We start from the raw sequence: 23,268 nt of genomic DNA, 5'->3' as shown, positions 1-23,268 counted from the left end.
ATGTTAAACACTACAAGAACAATTCTTTGTTAATTGGGATGGCTTTCTGTAAAGGGGCTTTTTGTAAATAAATAAATAAATAAATAAAATTTATTGAGTATCTATTATGTGCCAGCTACTGTGCTACGTACTTCACATAGATTATCTCATTTGGTCCTCCCAACAATCCTGAAAGGTAGGTGTCATCATTATGTTCATTTTAATATTGATGAAATTTGTCTGAGGCTAGATTTAAACTTGGATCTTTCTGGTGCCAGGCTCAATATTCTATCCATTGTTCCCATCTAAATGATAGGGGTACAAGGATCCAACAAATGTTACTATCATTTTAATTGTTATTTATTGATTTGGAACATTTACAATTATAGGTAACATGTATTTCTTCTTTTGAAAGCTATTTTTACATATCATTTGTTTACTTAGCTATTGGTGCATGGAAGTAACCATTCTTATTTTTATATGTTTGCATCAATTCCCTGTGTAGCTTGGATATTAGATATGTATTAGAAATAATCACCAGCTTAGATTATGGTTAGTTACTTCAAAGTTTTAGGATGGGTAAAATAGAGTGGAATATTATTGAATATTAAAATAATATATGCATTCAGGTGAGGAAAATCAGGAACTATAAAGTGGTGATGGAGAGTATTTGGGTAAAGGCAAGGGAGGGAAAAACAGGATTATTTTTTACTTGAGTAGATTACAGATTATGTGGACAGAAAGAGGAACTAGATAAGGATTTCAGTTATCCAGATATCCATACAGTTTTCCAGAGCTCTCTCTCTAACAAAAGTAAAAATTTATTAACTTGCCAGAATCATAATATCATCCTCAAAAGAAGAGAAATCATGGGGAAATTCTGTTCTGGAATGGATTCTCAGCTCTGAGCCAGAAAAAGAGTTAATGAGGTATAAATGATAGAAACCCTAGAGTAATATGATTGTTTACTTGTAGTTAGAACAGAGGATTAGAAATCTTGGCATAGTCTGACATGCACCCTAGATAAGGGGCAAGTAGATTTCAGAATTATTTAGAGGAAAGATTAGTAGGATTTTATGAATTAAAATATTAATGGGAAGTCAGTTCATGGGACATGGGAAGTTCGTAAAAATTATTTACTTCTACAAACATAAAGGAAAACAATTCTAATAAGGAATTTAAAAAGAACCAAAACTCAGAATAAACTGAGTCTTCTGAAGGAAACTTAAAGACATTTTTAAAAAGAGTCTTTGGGTTCTTTGTTGTCGTTTTGGCTTTAGGATATTTTGGGAGAAAAGAGTATAGGATCATTTCATGGGATACATGAGAGGATCATAATTGACAATTGTGAGAAAGTAGAGCTTCAATTTTTTTTTGTTTTTGCTTCATTTTCCATGACAAGGAAAACAGAATAGAAATGACTTAAAAGGAATTGTTACTCAGTCAAGGAGATAGTAAGACATTACTTAGTTTCCTTTGATCAGTGCAACATAGCCCTAATGAATTAGGTCCTCAGATCTTGAAAAAATAGGCAGATGTGATTGCTGAGCCCCTGCCAAAGAGATTTGAAAGATCATGTAAAATAAGAGAGGTTGCCATAAAGTTAGAGAGATGCAATATTTTCTTTATTTTTCTTTTCTTTTTAATTTAATTTTTAACATTCATTTAAAAAAAATTCTCTCCAAAAAATTCAGTTCCAAATTCTCTCCTTCCTGTACCTTTTCCACTTGAGAAAGCAAGCAATAAGATATCAGTTATCCACGTGAGGTCATATAAAACATTTTATGTTAGCTTATATTGCAAAAAAAAAAAAAAAAATTAAAAGCACTGAGAGTTCAGTTCATCAATTCTCTCCAGAGGTGAAAAGCATGTTTCTTTATGAGTCCTTTGGAGTAGTCTTCGATCATTGTCTTGATCAGAGCAGCTGAATCTTTCATGACTGATCATCTTGTCTTGATTTTTCATAAAGGGAAAAGAACACTTTGCACACTGCAAACCAGTTATTCTGAGTTTCATTCCTAAGAAGATTCTATAAGAAATCATTAAAGAAATAGTTGGCAGTAGTGGTAATAGAAAGCGAGTATGGAGTCATCAAGGATAGATCATACCCAATGAAGATAGAAAGGTGACAGATGGGAGGTGCAAAATGAGTTATACTTTTTTAGACATGGCCTCAATTTGTGCATTTGCTCGGATTGATTTCATTTGTGTGTCATATGAAAAGTGCTTTTATTTATTTATTTATTAAATTTGAGAGGTAAAGTTATCAGAACAACTGTGGAAAGGGTCATTGGAGCACTTTAAAATGATTTTTAAATACAAGAGAAGGAGAGAATAAAAATTCAGAGGGAGATACAGACAACAGGATATCTATGAAAGCCAAAGTTTAAATTTATTATGCTTTTTTAAAAGCAAGCTGTTTGTTTTGGAGATTTACATTGGAGAGTCATTTTCTGTTCTTTGAATACACAATGATATGATAATTGTTTTCTTCCCAGTCTTCTCACTTTATTCACTTTATTCCCCTACCCTCACTCCCACTTTGTAGTATAGTAACATGGGCCTCCTTGCTTTATCTCCCACAAAATATTCCATCTCCTTAGTCAGTCAAGGTTTCCACTGGCCATCCTCCCAATACCTGGAATGTTTACCCCTTCTGTCTTTAAATTCTGACTTCCTTTAAATTTCAGCTGGAATCTCACCTTCCTTGATCCCTTTGCTGTTTAGTGTCTACCCTCTGAAAATTCCCTGTATTTTGCTATCTATGTTATATTTGTCCATAGTTAAACATTTGTATATTGACTCCTCCCATTAGAATGTGAGTTCCTTAAAGGTAGAGGCTGATATTTTTTTCATTGCTTTTTATTTTGTAACTTAGCATTTAACAATGGGCCTGGCACATGGTAAGCATTTAATAAATGCTTGTTGAGAGAGACAGACAAAGTATGGGGGAAAGAAAGAGAAAATGGAACCAGGATTTTCCAATCCTGGAGAATTTAGCCCAGCAGATGACATCAGAAGTTTTGTATGTGATATCAGCAGGGGCAGCTTTGGAGACAAAGGATTTCCAGTGGAGAAATGATTCAAGGAGCATAAGTTGCCTTGACTAAAAACATTTCCAGTCTGTTCCTTCTGCCACTGGTGACAGGATAAGCAGGGAAGGGAGATAGCCCAGTGTATATGATGGCCAGGCAGTTCCTTATTTCATACTAATTTCTCCTATTTAAATGCCATTTGTTTTGAGAGAAGTCATGTCAAGAAAAATAATTTCTTTTTTTTGGACAAGATTACTAAACTGATAATAATAATAGTTAGCCTTTTTACAGCTCCTGTTATAAGTAAGGTACTATGTTAAGGTCTTTACAGATAATTGATTTGTTCCTTACAATGACTCTTTGAGGTAGGTGCTTTTATCGCCCCCATTTTATAAATAAGGAAACCTGAAACTAGAGTTTAAGTAGTAGCTCTTCCTGACTCTTGGCAGATTGCTCTATTCATTGCACCACATTGCTACCAGTTTATAGATGAATGGAATGCTGTTGATACCACTTACCTAGATTTTAGCAAAGGTTTTGGTAGAGAATCTCTGCTATTTTTATAGAGAACATGAAGAGACTATAGAAAAGATAGAAATACACTTAGATAAATTCAGAACTGACCAGATTCAGAAAAGCTGCCTTCTTCTATGTGTAACGAATGATTCCTGGTCAGTATGGCTGGAGTGGATGTCTCCAATGAAGTGTCCTCAGGTTCTGTTATCAGTCTTGGGCCCTGTGATGTTTCTATCAATGCTTTGAATAAAATTGATAGCATGCTTTTCAGGTTTGCACATGGCACAAAGTTGGAAGTGATACATTGGAGGACAGTTAGAATTCAACTTTGGACCAAATCTTATAAGATAATTCAGTAGGGATAAAAGTAAATTTAAAAATGGATGCCCAAAAAAACCCTGATTTCACTTGTACCAAATGGGGGACACATGATTAGGCAGTGGTTGTTTTAAAAAAAGATCTGAGAGTTTTAAAGCCCTACAGAATCAAAATGAGCCAGTAGTATGATGTGGCTTCCATTAAGAAATATTAATGCAGTGTTGGGCTGCAATAAGAAATGCATAGTTTCTAGGAACTGGGTGACTGTTTTGTATTCTGCTCTCATCCCAACTCATCTACAGTATTGTTTAGTTTTGAGCACCACTATTTAGGGAGGATATTAGTAAATTGGATTATGTTTAAAGAAGGCCCAGGATATAAAGAACCTTGAATTTACATCACTGGAGAGTCACTTTTGTAAGAAATAGGCGTGGTTAGTTAGTCTAAGAAGATATTGAGATGTGATAACTGTTAACACGTATTTAAAGGGCTGGAGGAGGAATTAGATTTTGTTCTCTTTGGCCACAGGGAGCAGAATCAGAAACAATGGGTGGAAATTGCTCAGGCTAATTTTAATTTTACCCTGGACAAACTTCCTGACTTGGAGACTTATCCAGAAATGTCCTGGGCTCAGCAGGAGATGGTAGGTCTCCCTTCCTTTCAAGTGTTCAAGAAGAGGTTGGATGATCACTTGTCAAATGTGTCATTATGATGTTATTTTCTGGATCTAATGCATGACCGCTTCTATCTAAGTCCCTTCTATCCCTCAAATTTTGTGGTTCTTTGAAATCATATATCTATCAAAATATTATAGCATTATTCTTGACCTGAAGAAATAAGTCAGTTTCATCTTTGCATTATTATAATTCATTTTAAACCTGCTCTCACAGAATAAAATTCTGTTCATATGAATTGTTGCATTTATTTCTAATTATTTCTAAAGATTAACTCTACAAGATATAATTATGTTTACAAACTGGAGACTTCTGTATCTGGTAAATGATAGCCTATTTAATCTCTAAAATAATGCTTCTTATGCATAGTTAAAGTAAGATGAACCTATACTTTAAAATTAAGAAAGAAATCATTTTCTCAGAACAGCCTACATAATGCTGCAGTGGAAAGCCAAGAAAAGCAATCATTGCCCCTTTTAAGTGTTTGAGGTGTTTATTACCAAGTAAGTTAAATTAACATGACAAGTGCCATGGTCTGAAAAGACATTTGCATTCAACAAGAATATTTTTTGTGGTACCTTAGCTTGTTCCAGTTGAATTTCTCACTTTAGTATCATATTGGTAGGGCATATGTTATATTTGTCAGTATAGGGTATACACACAGCAGCCTAAGTGGTGAGAGACTACCCCTGAGCTCTCAGACTTCTCTCTGTGATGAGAAATTGGCAGATGTTGGAAGATTGGGTGTTAGATATACTCTGTTGGGGCTCAAACAGCAGAAGTTGAACATCATTTTTGTAAATCCTGAGTGCTCAGGTTGTGTTTATATTCATTTATTTGCTTGGGGATTTTGAAATTATGCCAGAAAATGTTCTTCCTCTTCCCTGCTGATTTTTGCATATTTAAATTTGTAATGCAAGATGATTTAGCCACATGGTAGAAATAGGAGCTAAAGAACATCACAAAATTCCTAGGCATTTAATTAATAATCAAATGATTCTTTTATAATGAATTTTATGATATTACATCAAAAATGTAAATATTCTTGGGCATGTATAATAACACAACACAGTGTGTGTGTGTGTGTGTGTATATATATATATATATATATATATATATATATATAAATAAATGTATATGTGTGTGTGTGTGTATAATGTAGAACAACATAGTTTGTTTTATGACCATTTGAGGGAGGAATGGAAGAAAGGAGGTCCCCAAACTTGGTGTGGGTTGCAAACTGTTGGTTGCAAAAACTCCCTCTACTCTTGCAGATATGTTATTTATCAGTGTAAAGAACTCGGCAAACTTTCTGGCCCAAATGAAAGAACCTCCTCCGAGACATATTCCTGGTCACTTGACTACTATGCTAAAAGCCAGTTTCCCTTCTGCAGAGACTTTTGACTATCAGCTGGCCTCCAGGTGTTTAGTCCTAGCATGAATCAACAGCACCATTCCCCAAGTTCGGGCTCCCTCTTTCTTCTCTGACCTATACCTGGTTTTGCTTCATCCAGAACAAAACCAAACGGGTTTTTGGTATTACTTTCCAGTGAACCACAAGTGCAACTCTTTCCACTTGTTTTTTTGTTTGTTTATTTGTTTGTTTTTAATTTTTAATTCCCATGAGTAAAATTGACTTCCTTACCTTTCTTTCTGTTGATTGCCTTTTTGTGCTGTTTCCTTACTCAGCATTTTGGATTTCTGAAACTTGGACCCCTGCTGATTAGGAAGGTGACTGTTAAATTTTCAGTGAGAGTTTATTTCTTGAATTGGCAAACACTAGAAAATAGGAACTTGTTTTTGTTTTTATTTTGTTGTTGTTTTTTTCTTTTTTTATGTTAAACATGGTAAAAAAATGTTATATCCAATATATGAATGCATATTTATACAATTATCTTGATGCACAAGAAAAATCAAATCAAAAAGGGAAAAAATGAGAAAAAATGTAAACATTGTCCATTTTTTTCTTTTGTGGATTTTCTAGATTTAAGAAAAAATTGGAGAAAATATTAGCACTGTAAATTAAATTTTTCTTCTGAGAAATGGTTATCATCCATCTCTGCTTAATCTTCACAACGGTAGTCTGCAATTTCATTTTAGCTGAAGCATTGAAGGTTTATATGACTTTTACTCATGGTCACCCTGATATTATGAATTAGAGACAAGTCTTGAACCTAGGCTTTCTGCATCGGAAGTCTAATCCTTACTTCTGTTATCTTACAGGGAGTTTATCTTGATCTCCTCTCTCCCTCAGTTGCAATGCTCTCACCATCCCTGTTAATTTATATGTAATTTCTCTACTGTTATTGTTTATACATGCTGTATTTCAGAGGATAATGGGCGCATTATAAGCTCCCTGAAGGAGAAATTTATTTTTCTTTTTGTTTTTATATCCCCAGTAATACCTTATTTTAGTTAGGTGCTCTAATAAATGTTTATTGAATTGAATTACCCTTTGGTGCCAATTAATCAGATTTTTACGAATTCATAGCTTTACTTTGGCTTTCACTAAGCTGAATTTACTTCTGCAGTCAATTTTGAAGAGCTACTAAGTTAGTTTTTATTGATTTGGCATAGTGTTATACATAAACCTTAAATTTCATTGTTGCTAGCAAAAAAAATTACTCCTGTTGTTGTGACTAAGATCATCTTGTTAAAAGTAATTTTTTCTCTATGATTAGATGACTTGCTAAGTATAATCTTTCAGTGTAGATGTATGGCTTTTCTATTCCACTTAAACTTTTTAATAATGTGATTATTTAGTCCTACTTTGTATCAGCCTTGTAGATAAGTGCTCGCCTATTTGTCAAGATTCAAGATAGTTATCATAGTTTCTGTTTGCTCACTTTTAGGGATTTTAATGTATACATTGTGTATAATGTAGGGTTATTGAGGTCCAGCAAGATATATGGAAATGTTTTATGAACCACAAAGTACTGAAATTGGAAAGGCATTCCAGGATGCCATATCCATTTTGCTTAAGAGATATTTGGCAGTCATTTCTACTAGCTACCCTAGAGCTTATATAAAACACTCCCATTTCCAGAGAGGGAAGATTTGCAAGATGATGTTAATAGAGTGTCATTGATTACAAGTATTATAAATACAAGAAAGAATTTGGCAAGCTACTTGAACTTTCATAGGCTAATTGTGAAAACTCAGGCAGGCACATTTTGAAAATCTAGCTACAAGACTACATTACGTAGTTACTGGTATTATGTTTTAAACCTTGAATGTTTATTTACAAGGATATTTTTACCCACCTCTTCTTTATCTTCTTCATTTGGAATGCAGCTCCAGAGGTAGGATATGACATGTGTCAAGCAGGAAATAATAATTTTATCATGATGAAGTGAAGAATAACATGAATGATCAGCTAGACCTTTTAGGGGAATTTTATGTGAACAATGTATAATTAGGATTCAGGCAAGACACTAAAACATTCTGCCTACTTGGCGGGGAGGGAGGAATGTGCCATGAGATTTTAATGATTCTAGGTGTTGAGCAAATCTGGTTTTTGTCTTAGTTGAAAGATGACTTCATCAAATGTTGTTTTAATAGCATGTTGGAAATAGCAGTTCATCCAGGCAGAAGAATTCATGCTGGCTAGGGACAGATGATCCAATAGAGAGTCCGCTGGCTTACATTCCTGGAGGCTTCATTCTGCCACTTGCTAATTGTATGACCTTTGATAAATAACTCATTTCAGCTTTTGGGGACTTTTCTTGTCTGTAATATGAAGGACTTGAAATGTGTTATCTTTAACTTTTATATATATGGGGAAAGTATAAATACTTTTATATAAGAGAAAAGTATAAATACTCTTTAACAAGTATTTATTATGCACCTGTTGTATGTGAAGAATTGTTTAAAATGTTTTACAAATATTGTTTCATGATTTTCCTAACAACCCTGAGAGATAAGTACTATTATTCATCTATTACAGTTTAAAAACTGAGATAGAGGTGAAATGACTTGCCCAGTCACACAGCTGAAAAGTCTCCTAAATCCCAGATTTGAACTCAGGAAAATGTGTCTTCCTGACCCCAGCCTGGGCTCTCTGGACTACCTAGCTGCTAGGATATTTTTTACTTACCTATATACTTGTTTCCTACTCTATCTCTTTCAAATAGAATGTAAACTCCTTGAGGGAAGGGACTGTTTTTGTCTACAGAAAGATGGGAAAGTTTTGGGAAAATATTTGTGGGAGATGAGAAAAAGAGGGAGGGGATTGGAGCTATGATTTCTCTTTGGAAGAATTCCCACCGTCATCCAAATTCATTGCTTGATCTAGAACCTAAAATCTTAGAATTTCCTGAGAATATTGAGAGGTCAAGTTATTTGTCCAAGGTCATACAGGCCATCTGTATCAGAGACAGAACTTGAACCCAGATATTTTTGATGCAAAGCCTAGTCCTTTATCTAATGTGCTATTCTATGTGACTATGTGAGAGTCTATTGTCAATATGCTTGTCTTGTAGTAGACAATATGTCTATTATGTGAGAAGCATCTCATAATAATTAGCCAGTGCTTATCAAACTGAATTTTAGTATTTTAAACTGACCCATTTCTACTCAGTAACAAATTGAACTAGACTGAGTTTTTATATTTGATCCTAGAAGCAATCAGGAATCTTTGAAGTTTATTAATTAAGAGAGATGGATGGTCTTGGTTGTAATGTTTAGGATGGATTGTCATAGAGGGAAACTTGGGGCAGGAAAACTAATTAGAAGACTATTAGAATAATCTGAAAGAGGGGTGATTGTAGCTTGAACTAATATCTTATCTATATGTGGAGAGAAAGGGTCATATTCAAAAGCTGTTATAGAGATAGAAACAGCCAGATTTGTCAATTAATGAATATCTAGGGTGACATACAGTGAGCAGTTATGAATAATGCTGAGATTGTGAACCTTGGAGACTGGAAGGATAGGGATTTCTTTGATAGACATCACAGAAAACTTTGGAAAGAGAGAGGATTTGGAGGGGAGGTACATAATGAGTTCAGTTTTGGATTTTTTGAGCTTCAGGTGTCTCTGGGATATCCATTTTCAGTGCCCCCTTGTTGGGGCCCTTGTTGGTCCTTCATTCTCGAAGAGGACCATGGCTTGCATAACATGCAAGTGAATTGGTTTTAAATGTAGTGAGCTGTGTGAGGTTACCTACCTCACTTTTTCCTCCAGACCACCTGGATCCAGTGGCAAGATTTAAAGACAACTAACTGGCTTTGGCTCTGGTTATAATGGGATATCTAACCTTAGGTCATCAAAAGGTCTCAGTTTGAGGACATTAATTCAGTGATTAAGGCTAGGTAGCAATTGAGACAAAGAATCTCTACCCTGCTATCTTGGAACCCATCTAATCCAACCTCCTAATTTTATGGACGTCAGCACAAGCCCATGGTATTTAGAATCATTATGTACTAATTTTCCTTATGTTTGTCTTCCTACTGTGTCACACAGCACTTATTTAGTTAAATATGGTTACTGGAAGGGAGGAAAGGAGGAAGGAAGGAAGAAAGCAAGGAAGGAAAGAAAGGAGCAAGGAAGGGAGGGAGGGGGACATAAATTTATTAGGCTGTTATGTTACTATGTGCTAGGCACTGGGCCAAGCATTAGGCATAAGCAATAAATAAATGACTCCTTCACTGGAGAATTTTTTCTTTTTATGGGAGCTGAAAAGCAGGAGAGAAATGAAGGTGTGATTTTGAAATCTAGAAAGTCAAGTATACCAGGAGAACCATGAAGGCAAACCAGTCTAGGATCCTTCACAAAATGCAGGCTCCAGGAGGAGCTCACCAGTGGGAAAAGTGAGGATGGGGTATTTGGAGGGATAGTTCAGGATTAGCAGGCTGTATTAAATTAATACATGCTTCAAGTCTTATAGATAGACACCTCATTAAGGCATTATTGCAAGTTTTCCCACATCACTCTCAAGCTCTGAAATCTGAAAAGGAAAATTTGTGACAAGTCCAGCTTGATGAAGTGTTGCAGAAGCATTATCATAAGCATTATTACCAGAGTATTTTAGGGCTGGAGTTTTGTGTGTGTGTGTGTGTGTGTGTGTGTGTGTGTGTGTGTGTGTGTGTGTTGGTTTTTTCTATTGTTTTGGGAAAAACCCTTCAAGAAACTAAAGCTTTTTTTTCCTTTATAAAAGAAATATTTTCTTTATAAAATTTCTTATAAAAAAAATCTTTTATTATTTCAGAACTTTTCCTGAAGCTTCTGGTGGTATGGGCACAAAAGCCCGTGAACCAAGGAGTGTGATTCTCTATATGATAGACATTTTGACTAATATTAGCAAGGCCAGTACACTCAAGGAATCAGTGTTGTATCTTTGCTGAATATTCTTTTCAACCTGTGTCTAGACAATTTCCTTTTCTTAATTATTTGATGGTCTAATAGCTTTTCATTTTATTCTGGTCTGAATCTCCAAGAAACCCTAGTCAGACCTGGCTACAACATTCGGCACTTAGTATTGGCACAGGCAACAGCTGAGACAAGCCCATTGTATCCCATTGCTTACTTTAATTTTCAGGTGGTAAGGGTATTTCAGTTTGCTTCCAGTATAGTACCCTCATGATCATTAGACAATGGCCTTTCAGGAACAGGTTGGAGAACTTTGGGGTGGAACTTTGAGAAGGTATTTTACTTTGGGGTTATAGGAAACAATTGAAATTATGTGCCAGGAATGCATAGGTAGTTCAGTGGATAAAATACCAGCCTCAGGAAGATTCAAGTTCAAATCCAGCTTCAGACACTTAACACTTACTGGTTGTATAACCCTGATTACCTCAAAAAATAAAAAATAAAAAATAAAGAAACTATATATCAAATATCCTTGAAAAAGAAAGGTGGCAAAGATTTGATGTTTAAGTTATTCTTACTTTACATCAGGAGACCTTATTGGATTCTTCTGAAGAAAGGAGGCAAAATAGGAATTTAGGGTCTTTGTTCTCCCTATTCTTTCACTCCTTCAGGGGGCCATTAATGGTGCCATCTTTTTGCTAGCTTCTTCTTAGCTTTTGGAAGACCCTTTGGAAGATTTCAAAGCATGGTATATTATAGAAACAATATTTTTTGGCCAGCAAACTAGAACTGACCTTAAAACTTAAGTGGCTCAAGAGTCTAAAATTCAAATCACAGATAGAGCTTCCTAATAAATGAAATACAAAAAACCCACACACAGAAACAGTACAAAAGTAATCAGGACCTTCTTCTTCAGAATTGACACATGATTTTTGACTGGTGTGCTAACATAGCCTGCACAGAAACAGAAAAACTGGATTGGACCAAATCAATACTACACATTACTGAATAATATCTTTTTTCATGTTATGGAAACTAGGCAATTTTAAAAATTAACTGTTATATGGATTGTAAGAATCCCATTTCATTCTGTTCTCAAACTTAAACCACTGGTCCAACCTCTAAAGGATGTTGAAATCATATTAAAACTCTCCTTGATGTATTTGGATTGGAGGCTAGGGAACAGATGAAATAATATTCTCACTGCTGAAGGCCACATCCTGCCTAGGGGTTCCAAGATCCTCTGGGACTAAGCTAGAAAGAGTTCATCTAGTAGGACGGAATTTTCTTTGTGGCAATCTAAAATGTTGTAAATGATTTATAGCCATTCAATATATTTGGTTAAGTGGTAAGAATATTTGTAAGGCAGCACGGAATTTACCTAAGCAAAATAAACTAGGAATGTGGAGAGAAGGACAAATCCTATGTTTATGTTTGTTGATTGAATTGTAGGAGGTTCTTAAGGAATTAATATTTTGTTAGCTTCAAGAGCTTCATATTTTTAAGTCCCAAGATGATATTTAGAGGTAAAGCAAATTAAATTAATTGGTAATTGCAATGCCCAGTAGTTCATCAAGCCATAAGTTCATCAAGAGTCATCAGATTCTGTGGCCCTCTTCAACCACAAGATGAACTAAATCAGTTGCAATAGAGCAGTAAAGAATTGAACTAGCTACACCCAACGAAAGAACTCTGGGAGATAACTATGAACCACTACATAGAATTCCCAATCCCTCTATTTTTGTCCGCCTGCATTTTTGATTTCCTTCACAGGCTAATTGTACAATATTTCAAAGTCCAATTCTTTTTGTACAGCAAAATAATTGTATGGACATGTATACATATATTGTATTTAACTTATACTTTAATATATTTAACATGTATTGGTCAACCTGCCATCTGGGGGAGGGGGTGAGGGGAAGGAGGGAAAAAGTTGGAACAAAAGGACTTGCAACTGTCAAAATGCTGAAAAATTACCCATGCATATAACTTGTAGATAAAAAGCTATAATAAAATAAATAAATAAATAAAAATAAAAGCTGAATAATGACAAAAAAAAAAGTCATCAGATTCAACTGTTTCATTTGGCAGATTACAAAACTGAGGCCTAGAGAAGTTAAAAGTATTTTGCCTAAGGTCCATGCAAGTAAGTATTATAGAAGACTAGAATGATCCTTTCTCAGGGCCTTTCATGGAGTTCAGAAGGGAGAAAACAAATCTAATATTGGCTCTACAGCAGAATACTTTCAGCATATCTGTTCTCAGCATGAAAGAATCAATAAAAAAATCCATCCTATTTGCTAGCTAGGTCTGAACTGATGGAGTTGTGATGAAACCTACTTGTTGGAATGTTAGGGCAAAATGCCCAGCTGTGATTTTAAAACTATGTATTTGTGAATCCTTTTGGTCTTGATTCATTTTCCCAGTGATAATTTATTTCCTTTTCTTAGATTGAAGGTAGAAAATACAAAATAGAAATACCTAAAATCTTACTGATCATTCTCTGATAGTCTTTCCTTCCCACCCCTTTTTTTCTTTAGGAATTATTGACATATTTTGTTTGTTTCATGACCTTTATTTCTAAATCTACCCCCATTCCCTGCTCTGCCTCTTGGAAAGCCAATTCTTGTAACAGAAAGCTAACCAAAATATTTTGATGGACTTGTAGTATTTCATTTGATTCTAGAAAGCCTCACACAAAGCCTGCAGCCAACAAAATTTCTTTCCCTAAAAAAAGTGGTTGTCAAGTTCTTATGGCTTCAAATGAATTTAATTTTATTACTTATATAGTTTTAACTTTATCTAAAACCTTTTGAGACTTTTAATGAGTCTTCTCTCCTTTAAATAAATATTTTATATGGTACTTAAAAATGCTGTAACATGTGACTAAATTTCATACTTAATTTCATACTCAGAAGTCGCATCAGCAGCATTTCAGCTGGTTTTCATCTGTTTTAAAATGTGCTATTTGAATGTCACATTCATGGATATGAACTTTTCTCACAGTTTTTTTGTACTGCTTTTTTTTTTTAACCATATGGGTTACAATGGCACATAAATTGCTTATAAGAATTCTTATTTGTTCATTTAAATAAAATATAATTTGCTCTTTAAATTCAAGTAAGCTTTAACTTGATCTGCAGTCTGGTCTAGAAGAAAGAGTCTAATTATGGAAGAAATTAGTCTGTCACCACATATTTTTTTTATCCAGGTAGATATGTAAGGATAGCTAAAGCTCTGAGGTTTGGTTACTGTAATTAAAGATGATATAATCTCTCATGAAATGAGCCAACAGACTTTTCTCCTGAGTATTCATTATAATTAAATGATATGAAGGTTAAGTTTTCCAGGAAAATGGTAGATGAATTTAGAACTCTCTAATATATCACAGTAATTTTTTTTAGAGCTTTATATTTTAAGAAAAAATACTGAATTTTTCTTTGGGTAGGAGAAAAGGATGGGAGCAGATGAGCTAAAAAGGTAGATATTTAGTTTAGTAGACTCAGAACTGAAAACTCCACAGGGAAATGAGAATATGTGTTATGCACTTAACCCAGAGACTTTTATATATAATTGTTTAATGCTTACTTGCTACATAAATGGGACATGTAGAAGATTTTGAAGATGCAGGAAACCTTTTTCTTTCTCACATTAAAAGTGACTCATATCTATAAAAATATTTTTTTCTCTTTTACCATCAATATATGCTGTTCTTTTCTTCAAGTTCTTTAAAGGCATGGGTTATACCCAATGTTTAATATTGATTTTACTCTGCAGAACCCTGCAATTATTCAATAAATTCTCTTGGTCCTCATCAACATTGCATAATCTTTCTGGAATAAAGGTGTGAACACAAGCCTTGTATTGATTAGTTCTACTTAGTACCTAGTTTCAGGTTCTGGCCAAAACATCTTCTTGTAAGATTAGATCAACTCTAATTAGTTAGCAGTTAGTAAGGATTCCAACACATAGTATTATGTGTTCATTATATTTCTAGCATATATATCTTTCTCCATATCTGTGTACTATATATCTAGATCTTGAAATAGTTAACTTTCCTCCTCATTTTCGCTTTCTTCTCTAGGTTTTCCTTTTCCTTTTCTTTTCTTTAATTCTTTACAAGCATGCAAACAAAAGACACATTCCCTTCCCACCTCCCATCCCACTCTACCATCATAACATAACCCCTTTTATTTGCTGCAATGTAGCTATCTTTCTAGATTTCTCTTAACTCCTATGTTTGCATTTCCTTGTTTCTACTCAGTAGTTCTGATATCTTCATCAGGGATGCTTGAAAACCATTTATTTATAGAATCATAAATCTAGAAATAGAAGAAAACTCTCTCAGATGCTGTCTAGTCCAACTTTATCATTTTTCAGGTGAGGAAACTGAGGCCTATTGCCCAAACTCATGTAGTAAGTATCATAGGAAAGATTTAAAGTTGGTTCCTGTAATTCTAGAGCCAATGCTATATGCTGTATAATTTGAATTATACTCTAAGTCAGGGGTCCTCAAACTATGGCCTGTGGGCCAGATGCAGCAGCTGAGGACATTTATCCCCCTCACCCAGGGCTATGAAGTTTCTTTATTTAAAGGTCCACAAAACAAAATTTTTGTTTTTACTATAGTCTGGCCCTCCAACAGTCTGAGGGACAGTGAACTGGCCCCCTATTTAAAAAGTTTGAGGGCCCCTATATATTTTTCCCACCAGTAAAATTATACTCAATTTTTAAAGAATAAGTTGTTCATAGTTTCAAGATCTTGTCACTTGCCTTTTGTAATATTATATTACAATCTCTTTTTTCATATATGGGTGTGGCTACTAAGTCTTGTATAATCCAGACTGGTTTTTCCTTTGTCCTTGAATTCTTTGCTTTTGGTTACTTGCAATATATTTTTTTTCTTTGATCAGGAAGCTTTGCATTTTGGCTATGATATTCCAGAGAGTTTTCATATTAAGTTTATTTCAAAAGGTTTTCAGATTCTTTTTTTCACTTTGACCACAAATGCTACTAAATCTAGGAAGTTTTCATTTGTGATTTTATGAAATATAATATCCAGACTTTGAGGGCAGAAGGATGGAAGAATCATGGTTTTCTGATTCATACATTTTCTTGACATGTATTCTCCATGTCAGTTGTTTTTTTGATAGTAGATACTTTATTATATTCTTAAACTCTTGATTTTTCAATTCAATTTTTCTCTAATTTTTCTTGTTATTTCATGAAGTTATTGATTTCTGTTTTGTCTAATCTTCAGGGTGTTTGTTGCTTCAGTAATCTTTAGTAGTTTTGTTCTAAGCTACTGACTTTCCTTTATATTTTTTCTTATATAACTCATTTCATTTATAATTTTATTTATTTATTGCTTTATTTTTTCCAGGTAGTTTTTTAGTCCTTGTGTTCAAGCCTTTTTTTCCCTCCCTTTGGAATTCTGTTTAAAATTTTGGTGTTACCATTTTCTTCCAGATTTTCTCTTTGGGTGCTTTTTGTTCCATAATATTCCTTAGTAGCTTTTGGTTATCTTTTCTGATGTAGTCATATCTTTAGCTTCAGGTTTTGATTTGTGACCTTGTCCCGGGGCTGAGCTCTTCACCTTTCCATCCATTTGGATGATGTGGTCAAAGTCCTAATATCACTTTCCTGGGTTTCTGCTTCTATTTTCCATTTCCTTTACTGTATCCATGCTCAGAGCAATAACAAGCTCCATCATTTCCTGTCATAGTTCAATGGGTGACTTTCCCTGATATCGAAGTATATAGTGTATTCTTCTTACCCTCTGGCATTCTATGATGGTCTTTCTGTGGATTCCCTAGTCAGATTACTGCCATAAGTGTCTCATTTGGGGGTGCTCCATTGAGTTTCCAGACCACTTATCTATACTGACAGGACCTTTCTAATGTTCATAGATTTCAACTAATTCTTTGTGTAATCCTGAGCTAAATGTAAACCCTAAAGCTAATTAGAACCAACTAATATTTTAATTTTGGACTTCTTGTTGGTATTCACTTTGGTGCTTTTTCTAGACATTTGCTGAAACAAAATGATCTTTGTGATCTGTCATTTTCTCTTGTAATTTAAAGGTACTTCATGCTTATTAATTTTTTATTTCCCTCCATTATTCCCTTTTACACTTTTTCTTCTCTTAGACTCACATTTCCCTCTTTTGAAAGAAGGTGATGAATGATAGAGAAAGTGATCAATGCTGCTACTCTATATCTGAAGCAAACTCCCTTCACCACAATGTCCCCCATATCTCTGCTTCTCTCAGAATCCAGGCACTGGCCTTTATCATTTCTTTCCTTTTGTTTCTCCTTTAATCTTTTTGGGTATGTGCTTATTAGTATGATTTTATATATTTTGTCTCAGTCGATTCATATAAGCCCAAATGTAAACCCAAAAGAAAGTAATTCCACAATGATACTCAAAGCTGGAGGGGAAAAAAGAGGAATTTAGATTCAAGAACTATATACCTGGAAGAAATGAAGCAAGAGATGCAAAAATGAAATTTTTAATGAAATAAAAGCTCTGGAGAGGGAAAAATTGTGAAGAGAATAAGTAGCTTAGAACAGAAGGATCATGTTCAGTTTTTTCTCATACATACTCTTGAATGAAATGACCAAGCCCTGTGACTGGAAAAAATTCATCACCTGAGAGCCAGCGCCATGATGATTAATAAGTCTCTCTGAAGTTAGCTAGTTTGATCCTTGTACAGTAGAATAGACTATATTACTGAGAGCCCATTATGGACCACATCTGCTTGAAATATTTTGCCATTCATATATTGTCCAAAAATATTCTTTGTTCTATTAAGCTTTATGTTTAATGTCATGATTTTATGTTTAATATGTCTATGAAACTTTGTGGAAATTATGTTGGTGTCAGGCGCTAGTATTAGAGATGTTTAAAAAGGCCTAGTGTTCTTGTCTTTTATTCAGTCTTCTTACTTTTGGAGAAAAAGAAAACCTAAACATGTTTAAAAATATACTGTTAATTTCTGCAGTGATCATTTCTGGTTTGTGTTTATAAAATACTAATAATCTCAAAATTCCATGTGTACAGTTCAATTTTATTACAGATTTTGTCATCATTTTTGGCAAATTTTGAAAAATCTAGATTTATAATACTGTTGATTCTGAAGAGTAATTATATGCTTTATAAAAAGTGTTTGTTTTTCCAAAGGATTCACAGTTGTATTGTTTTAAGTAAAAACTTCTCTGCATTTTAAAAAACTTATCCACATCTTCAGAAATACCTTGTTTTAAAAAATCATGACACAACTGTATAAAATATGGCTGATTTTATAATTGAGAAAAAATGAATTATTAAATGATTAAATTTTCTCCATTAATAATCATAAAATGCAAAGAGGTATGTTGTGCTATATACCTTTGCTGCTTCTTAGTTCCATAAGAATTATCTGGTTGAAGCTGTGTACATTTTTCCATATATTTCATCATCATCCACATATTTGAAATATGCATAATAGCAGCAGTAAGTAGATGTCTGTTTCTTAGCATCATAAAATACTAGAACTCAAAGGAACCTTGAATAGCATCTGGTCCAACCCAAAATCTCCAAATATTATTTCTGTAGGAACCTTATAGATTCCCTCATTGTATAGAAGAAGAAACAGGACTGAAGAAGCAAGTGACATGGCTAAAGTCAAATGGCTAGGCAGTGCTATAGCTACGTGCTCAAAGCTTGATCTTCTGAATCTAAGCTCTGCCTAATATTTTCTTTACCAAATAGAAAGAAAGACTGCCAACAACTCATTTCACTATTCCTTTTGTGATTTTTACTTTCTCCCTTAATTTTACACTGTTGATTCTAAGTCTTCCATAATGAAATACATTATTTGTAGCTCCTGCAGTTACATGAGTGTATTTAACTTAGGGAGGAGAAAGCAAAATTTTAAACTTAATTTATTTTGTGCCATCTTTAAATTTTAATAGTGTTCCATACAGGGTTATTCTTTGATCTTTGGTTAGGACCAGATTTTTTTAGTCACTTTGAAGCAGAGATTTTCTTCTAAAATTTAGTTTTATACAGATTTCTATCTACATTGTTACCTTTTAAAAAAAAAAATCCTCTAGCAAAATATAGTAACATATAACGGTAACAAGTAACATGAAAATGTTACAGAACTCGGATCTAGTCAACAGAGATATCAATTGTAAGGGAGTATGGGGATGTGGGGAAGAGCATAGGATTAAGAGACAGGTAGCAACAAAATGTCTCCATCCCCAAGACCCAAAAAAAGTCCACTTGAATCCTCTAACCTGGGTTTAACTTTTTTTCCTTATGATTATTGATTGTTCACTTTTTCTGTTTGTCCTCTTTTAACCATTATGATTTATTCTGTCTTACTGTTTTTAGAAGGAATTCTGGGACACCTACATAAAGGAACATCAGGCAGAAAACAGAGGAAGTAACTGGTATCCATTTTACCTTGCATTTCCATTAATCATTGGCCTTTTTGTTATCCTCATCATCATATTCATAACTTGGAGATATCTCCTAAAAAAGAAAACTCGCAGACAAACCATGTACATGAGACGGGGAGCACTGGAAGCCAATAATGATGGCACCCTGACAGACAGTCGAGGACCTCTCCCGTCCCATCTCAGCATCACTCATTCCCCGCAAGAAGAACTCTTTGACAGCAGTGGGCTCTCCCCAGGATTTCTGGGTTATGTAGGTGGGCGCTCAGATTCTGTCTCTACACGTCTCTCTAACTGCGACCCCCCACCTACCTATGAAGAAGCCACTGGTCAGACAAACCTAAGAAGAAGTGAGACAGAACCTCATTTAGATCCACCCCCCCAGTATGATGACATCATGAACTCCAGCTCAGCCAATGCCATTGCTATGGTACCTGTCGTCACCACCATCAAGTAAAGCAGGAAAAAAAAAAAAAAAGCCAACTCCATTACTCTGGTTCTTTTAAAACTACTAATGGGAGAGTTTTGTAGCACTTTATCACAGCATAATCATGCATTTACATAATTTATTGGACCTTCAAAGCATACCACTTCCCCCCTCTCATATCATTTTCCTTCTTTTTTTTTTTTCGTTCAGATTTTATCAGTGCTCATTTTGGCTAGTGGGAAGATAGGAACAGATACCCACAGCAGTGTTCATATGGGAGTGCATATAAATGCCAATATAATATATATATGAAGCTGCCTTTAAAAAATCTTTCTATCTTAGTAACCTAGAGAGGGAGACTTATTAGATGCTACAAAGTGTAGCACTTAATTATATTTGCAGATTAGAAAGCCAGTAACATGTTGAATTTTGCAAGTAGGAAATTATATTGGATTAACTTTCCTCAGTAACTTCCCATTTACCTTAAAAAGGAAAATGCATGTGGTAATCTGAATTTAGACACTCTGACAGAGATAACAATAAGTGATAAAGTGCTAACAACTTTTAACTAGTAAGATAATTGGTTATTAATGACATTTCAGGGTTTGTGGTGTATGTGGTAAAGAACCAAACAGTGTTTATGTATTTTTAGATGACTTTGATCATATTTATTCACTTCATGCTTTCTTTTTCCTTTTGCCATGAAATAATTTGTAAAGTGGATACAGACAAATATTAGAGTGACAAACTACTCAAATTTGATTAATTCCCTCCTTACTTCCTTGTTGTCCAATAATACCACCCAAACTTATTCCCCTCCAGCTTGACTCTTCTCTATCATTTTAGGAATATGATTAAGATTAAAAACTCTGAGAGAAAAATATTTTGTTACAGTCATAGGTTAGGCTGCAGTCATTGCCTCAGGATTATAGAGAGGCAATTTCCCATAAAGTTAGATATAAAAGAATTAAAGCACTGTGATTTTTATATTGGTTTTCTATTGATGGAGAAAGATTGCAAAATCTGTGTCATACCAGGGGCAAATTGGAATCCAATTACAGCCTCTTTGTCACTTTTCTTTTTGTGTTACGTTGGGTCGGGGGAGGTACAGTTATAACTCTCACAAAGTAGGGAGTTGATGTCATGCTCCCGCAGGCAGAATATTTGAGAATAGAATGCAAACCTTCTCTATTGGCAGCTATGCTGTTTTCTACAGTTAAGTGTGAGTTTCTGTATTGCACTGATATGAAGTTGATCAACCCTGTCCACCTGAATGTTTTCATGCAGTCCCACTCCCACATTGTCAACCACTTCTCCACACCAGTCCGCACTCCTCACAAAGTCAAAGGGAATTGTCTCCTGGACAAAAGAAACCCATATTTGACATACTCATAGACAGAAAAGATGATGGTCTGAACCAAGTGGATTGTACGTTAGTGAGAGGTTCCAGCAACAACAGTCCATTGCCCAGGAACTGTGAATCAATTATTCATAATGCTTTTACACAGTCAAGAGGGTAATACAAACTTCTTTTGACCTTGCCACCATCAAAGTACTTGGTCTCACACATCTTCTACCATTTATTATTGTGCTGACATCTGGATTGTTTGCTCAGCAATTACTGTCCAAAGGCCCAGGGGAAGATTTTATAAGTGACTTTAAATTCAAAAGTTACAAAACATCTCAATTATGGACCACAGCCTCAACACTAAGCACATTAGTTTTTATTTTTGTGGGGTTTTTTTGTTTTTGTCTCATGAACATGACTATAAATATACAGTAGATAGTTGCTTCTGCTACAAAATGAAAGAGCAGATTGATATGACCTCAGAGATTTCTTCCATTCTTAATCTATGGCCTATGTACTCTCAATCTTTGGCATTTTTAGAAACTAGCCATTAGGAATTTTCACTTCAAAATTTGTTTTTGTTAATGTTTGTTTTTAAATGTTCTATAGAAGCTGGCCTGAAGCTCTTCTTAGATAATTAGTAGAGTGCAGGGCTTGGGTTGGACCAGTAACTAGAAGAAACTGAAGGACAAGAGCCGGGTATACCATAATTAAATACTGGCCTGAATTATGTTTATTTGCAAATTTAAGTTCCTGGGTTTAATGTTACTGCTGCTTTTTATGGATATCCAAACTGCAATACTGAATGGATTTTGGCCTTTGGAAATAAAGGCCAAATCCTTAAATATATCAATCAGTGATTATATCTGTTGATCAGAGAAAACCCTGACTGATAAAAGGCAATGAGCCAGAAATGTCTGTGAAGAGACCAGAAGGGGAAAATACTGTTTTGTTTAAAATTCATTTAGGATTTGGTATTTCCATCCTCATCCTGAAATGAAATCCAGTTTTATAGATTCAATTTCTTAACATTTGCAGAAGAGAAAGGGGCTCATTCAATGTAGCAATATATTTTTTATGTTTATGCCTTTCCAATCTGATTGATATTGCATTTGCCTTCAATGGTTTTTAATAAAGGTTTATTTTTGCAGAATATATTTACTACCTTTCTTAAACTAACTAAATTGAATTGTATTTGCATTAAATAACTGAAGTAGAATTTACAGCCTTAGCCCTGGATGTTTTACAAGCCTCCCACGTGCTGTGACTGTGTTTGTACACCTTTAAGACAAGCAACCTTGCCTTCTTTGAATGTAACAATGAGTTGCATAATATGCAAACAATAAAGTGATTGCTGATTTTCTGATGACTTCTGTGGATAAAGGCATGGTTGTTATTCATTTAGTACTTGAAAGATAACTTCAAGATTGGTTACCCGATTGATACCTGTGGAGGTTATTCTAACTTAGTTTTGTGTAAATAACATGTATTTGATTATAAGATTTAATATTTGAAGACATTTGGTTTACATTAAATTATGATATTTAAACATTTTGTTTATGTTCATAATAGATGAGATTTTTCTTTGTCTTTGTGATTTTTTGGTATGCTAAATAAAGCTATTTTTAAAACCAAGAAGTTCTTTATGCCAAGTATCAAAGCTATCACAACGTTATAGTAGCCAATAAAATTGATACTATATACAGTCTCCTTCCAATAAATGTTTTTTTTCTTAGGGATTTTGAATTTTAGCACAGTAAATCTCATTTTCAGCCTTGGGGTATACCTCCGAAATTTTCCTCCTAAAGAAATTAGAGAAGAGCTGGTGAAATGTAACACTGACATATTCTAAGTGGGAGTGTAAAATACTAAAAGAGAAACACTTCTTTGGGAGCTGGTGTCAAATGGTTCTGGCATGATACCAACTAGAACTACTCTTTTCCATAGAAGATTTCATTTGTCTGATTTCACATACTTTGTCAGAATCTGAAAAATGGCAAAAAACAGATTCTTAAGGATTGGCTGTTTTCCTAACTATTTAGCAGATGTAAAATAGCAGCTGAGGAGGAAAATTTTTGTGACTACACAGAACTTCTGCAGTTCATTCCCACTGAAGATGGAAAAGTGGTTCACTGTGTCACAAATCAGTTAAAGGTAAGTATTCATGGTGTGAAATAAAATGATTTTAAATCTCTTCCTCTTTAGATTTAGATGTAAA

The 23,268-nt window shown here is 34.3% G+C and overlaps 1 protein-coding gene across 1 annotated transcript in view; it reads left to right on the top strand.

The window, feature by feature from the left end:
• Positions 1-22,771, top strand: part of PRRG1 (proline rich and Gla domain 1) — a 126,139-nt gene extending 103,368 nt beyond the window's left edge. Inside the window, exon 4 of the mRNA XM_051985049.1 lies at positions 19,211-22,771. Within this exon, the coding sequence (XP_051841009.1) occupies positions 19,211-19,732 (522 nt within the window). The 3' untranslated portion in view covers positions 19,733-22,771. The remainder of the gene's footprint in view (positions 1-19,210) is intronic.
• Positions 22,772-23,268: the final 497 nt, after the last annotated feature.

Source organism: Antechinus flavipes, chromosome 3 (assembly GCF_016432865.1).
Source record: "Antechinus flavipes isolate AdamAnt ecotype Samford, QLD, Australia chromosome 3, AdamAnt_v2, whole genome shotgun sequence".
Lineage (NCBI taxonomy): Eukaryota > Metazoa > Chordata > Mammalia > Dasyuromorphia > Dasyuridae > Antechinus > Antechinus flavipes.
The sequence above is the reverse complement of the archived record's forward strand: the minus strand, read 5'-3'. Positions and strand labels throughout refer to the sequence as shown.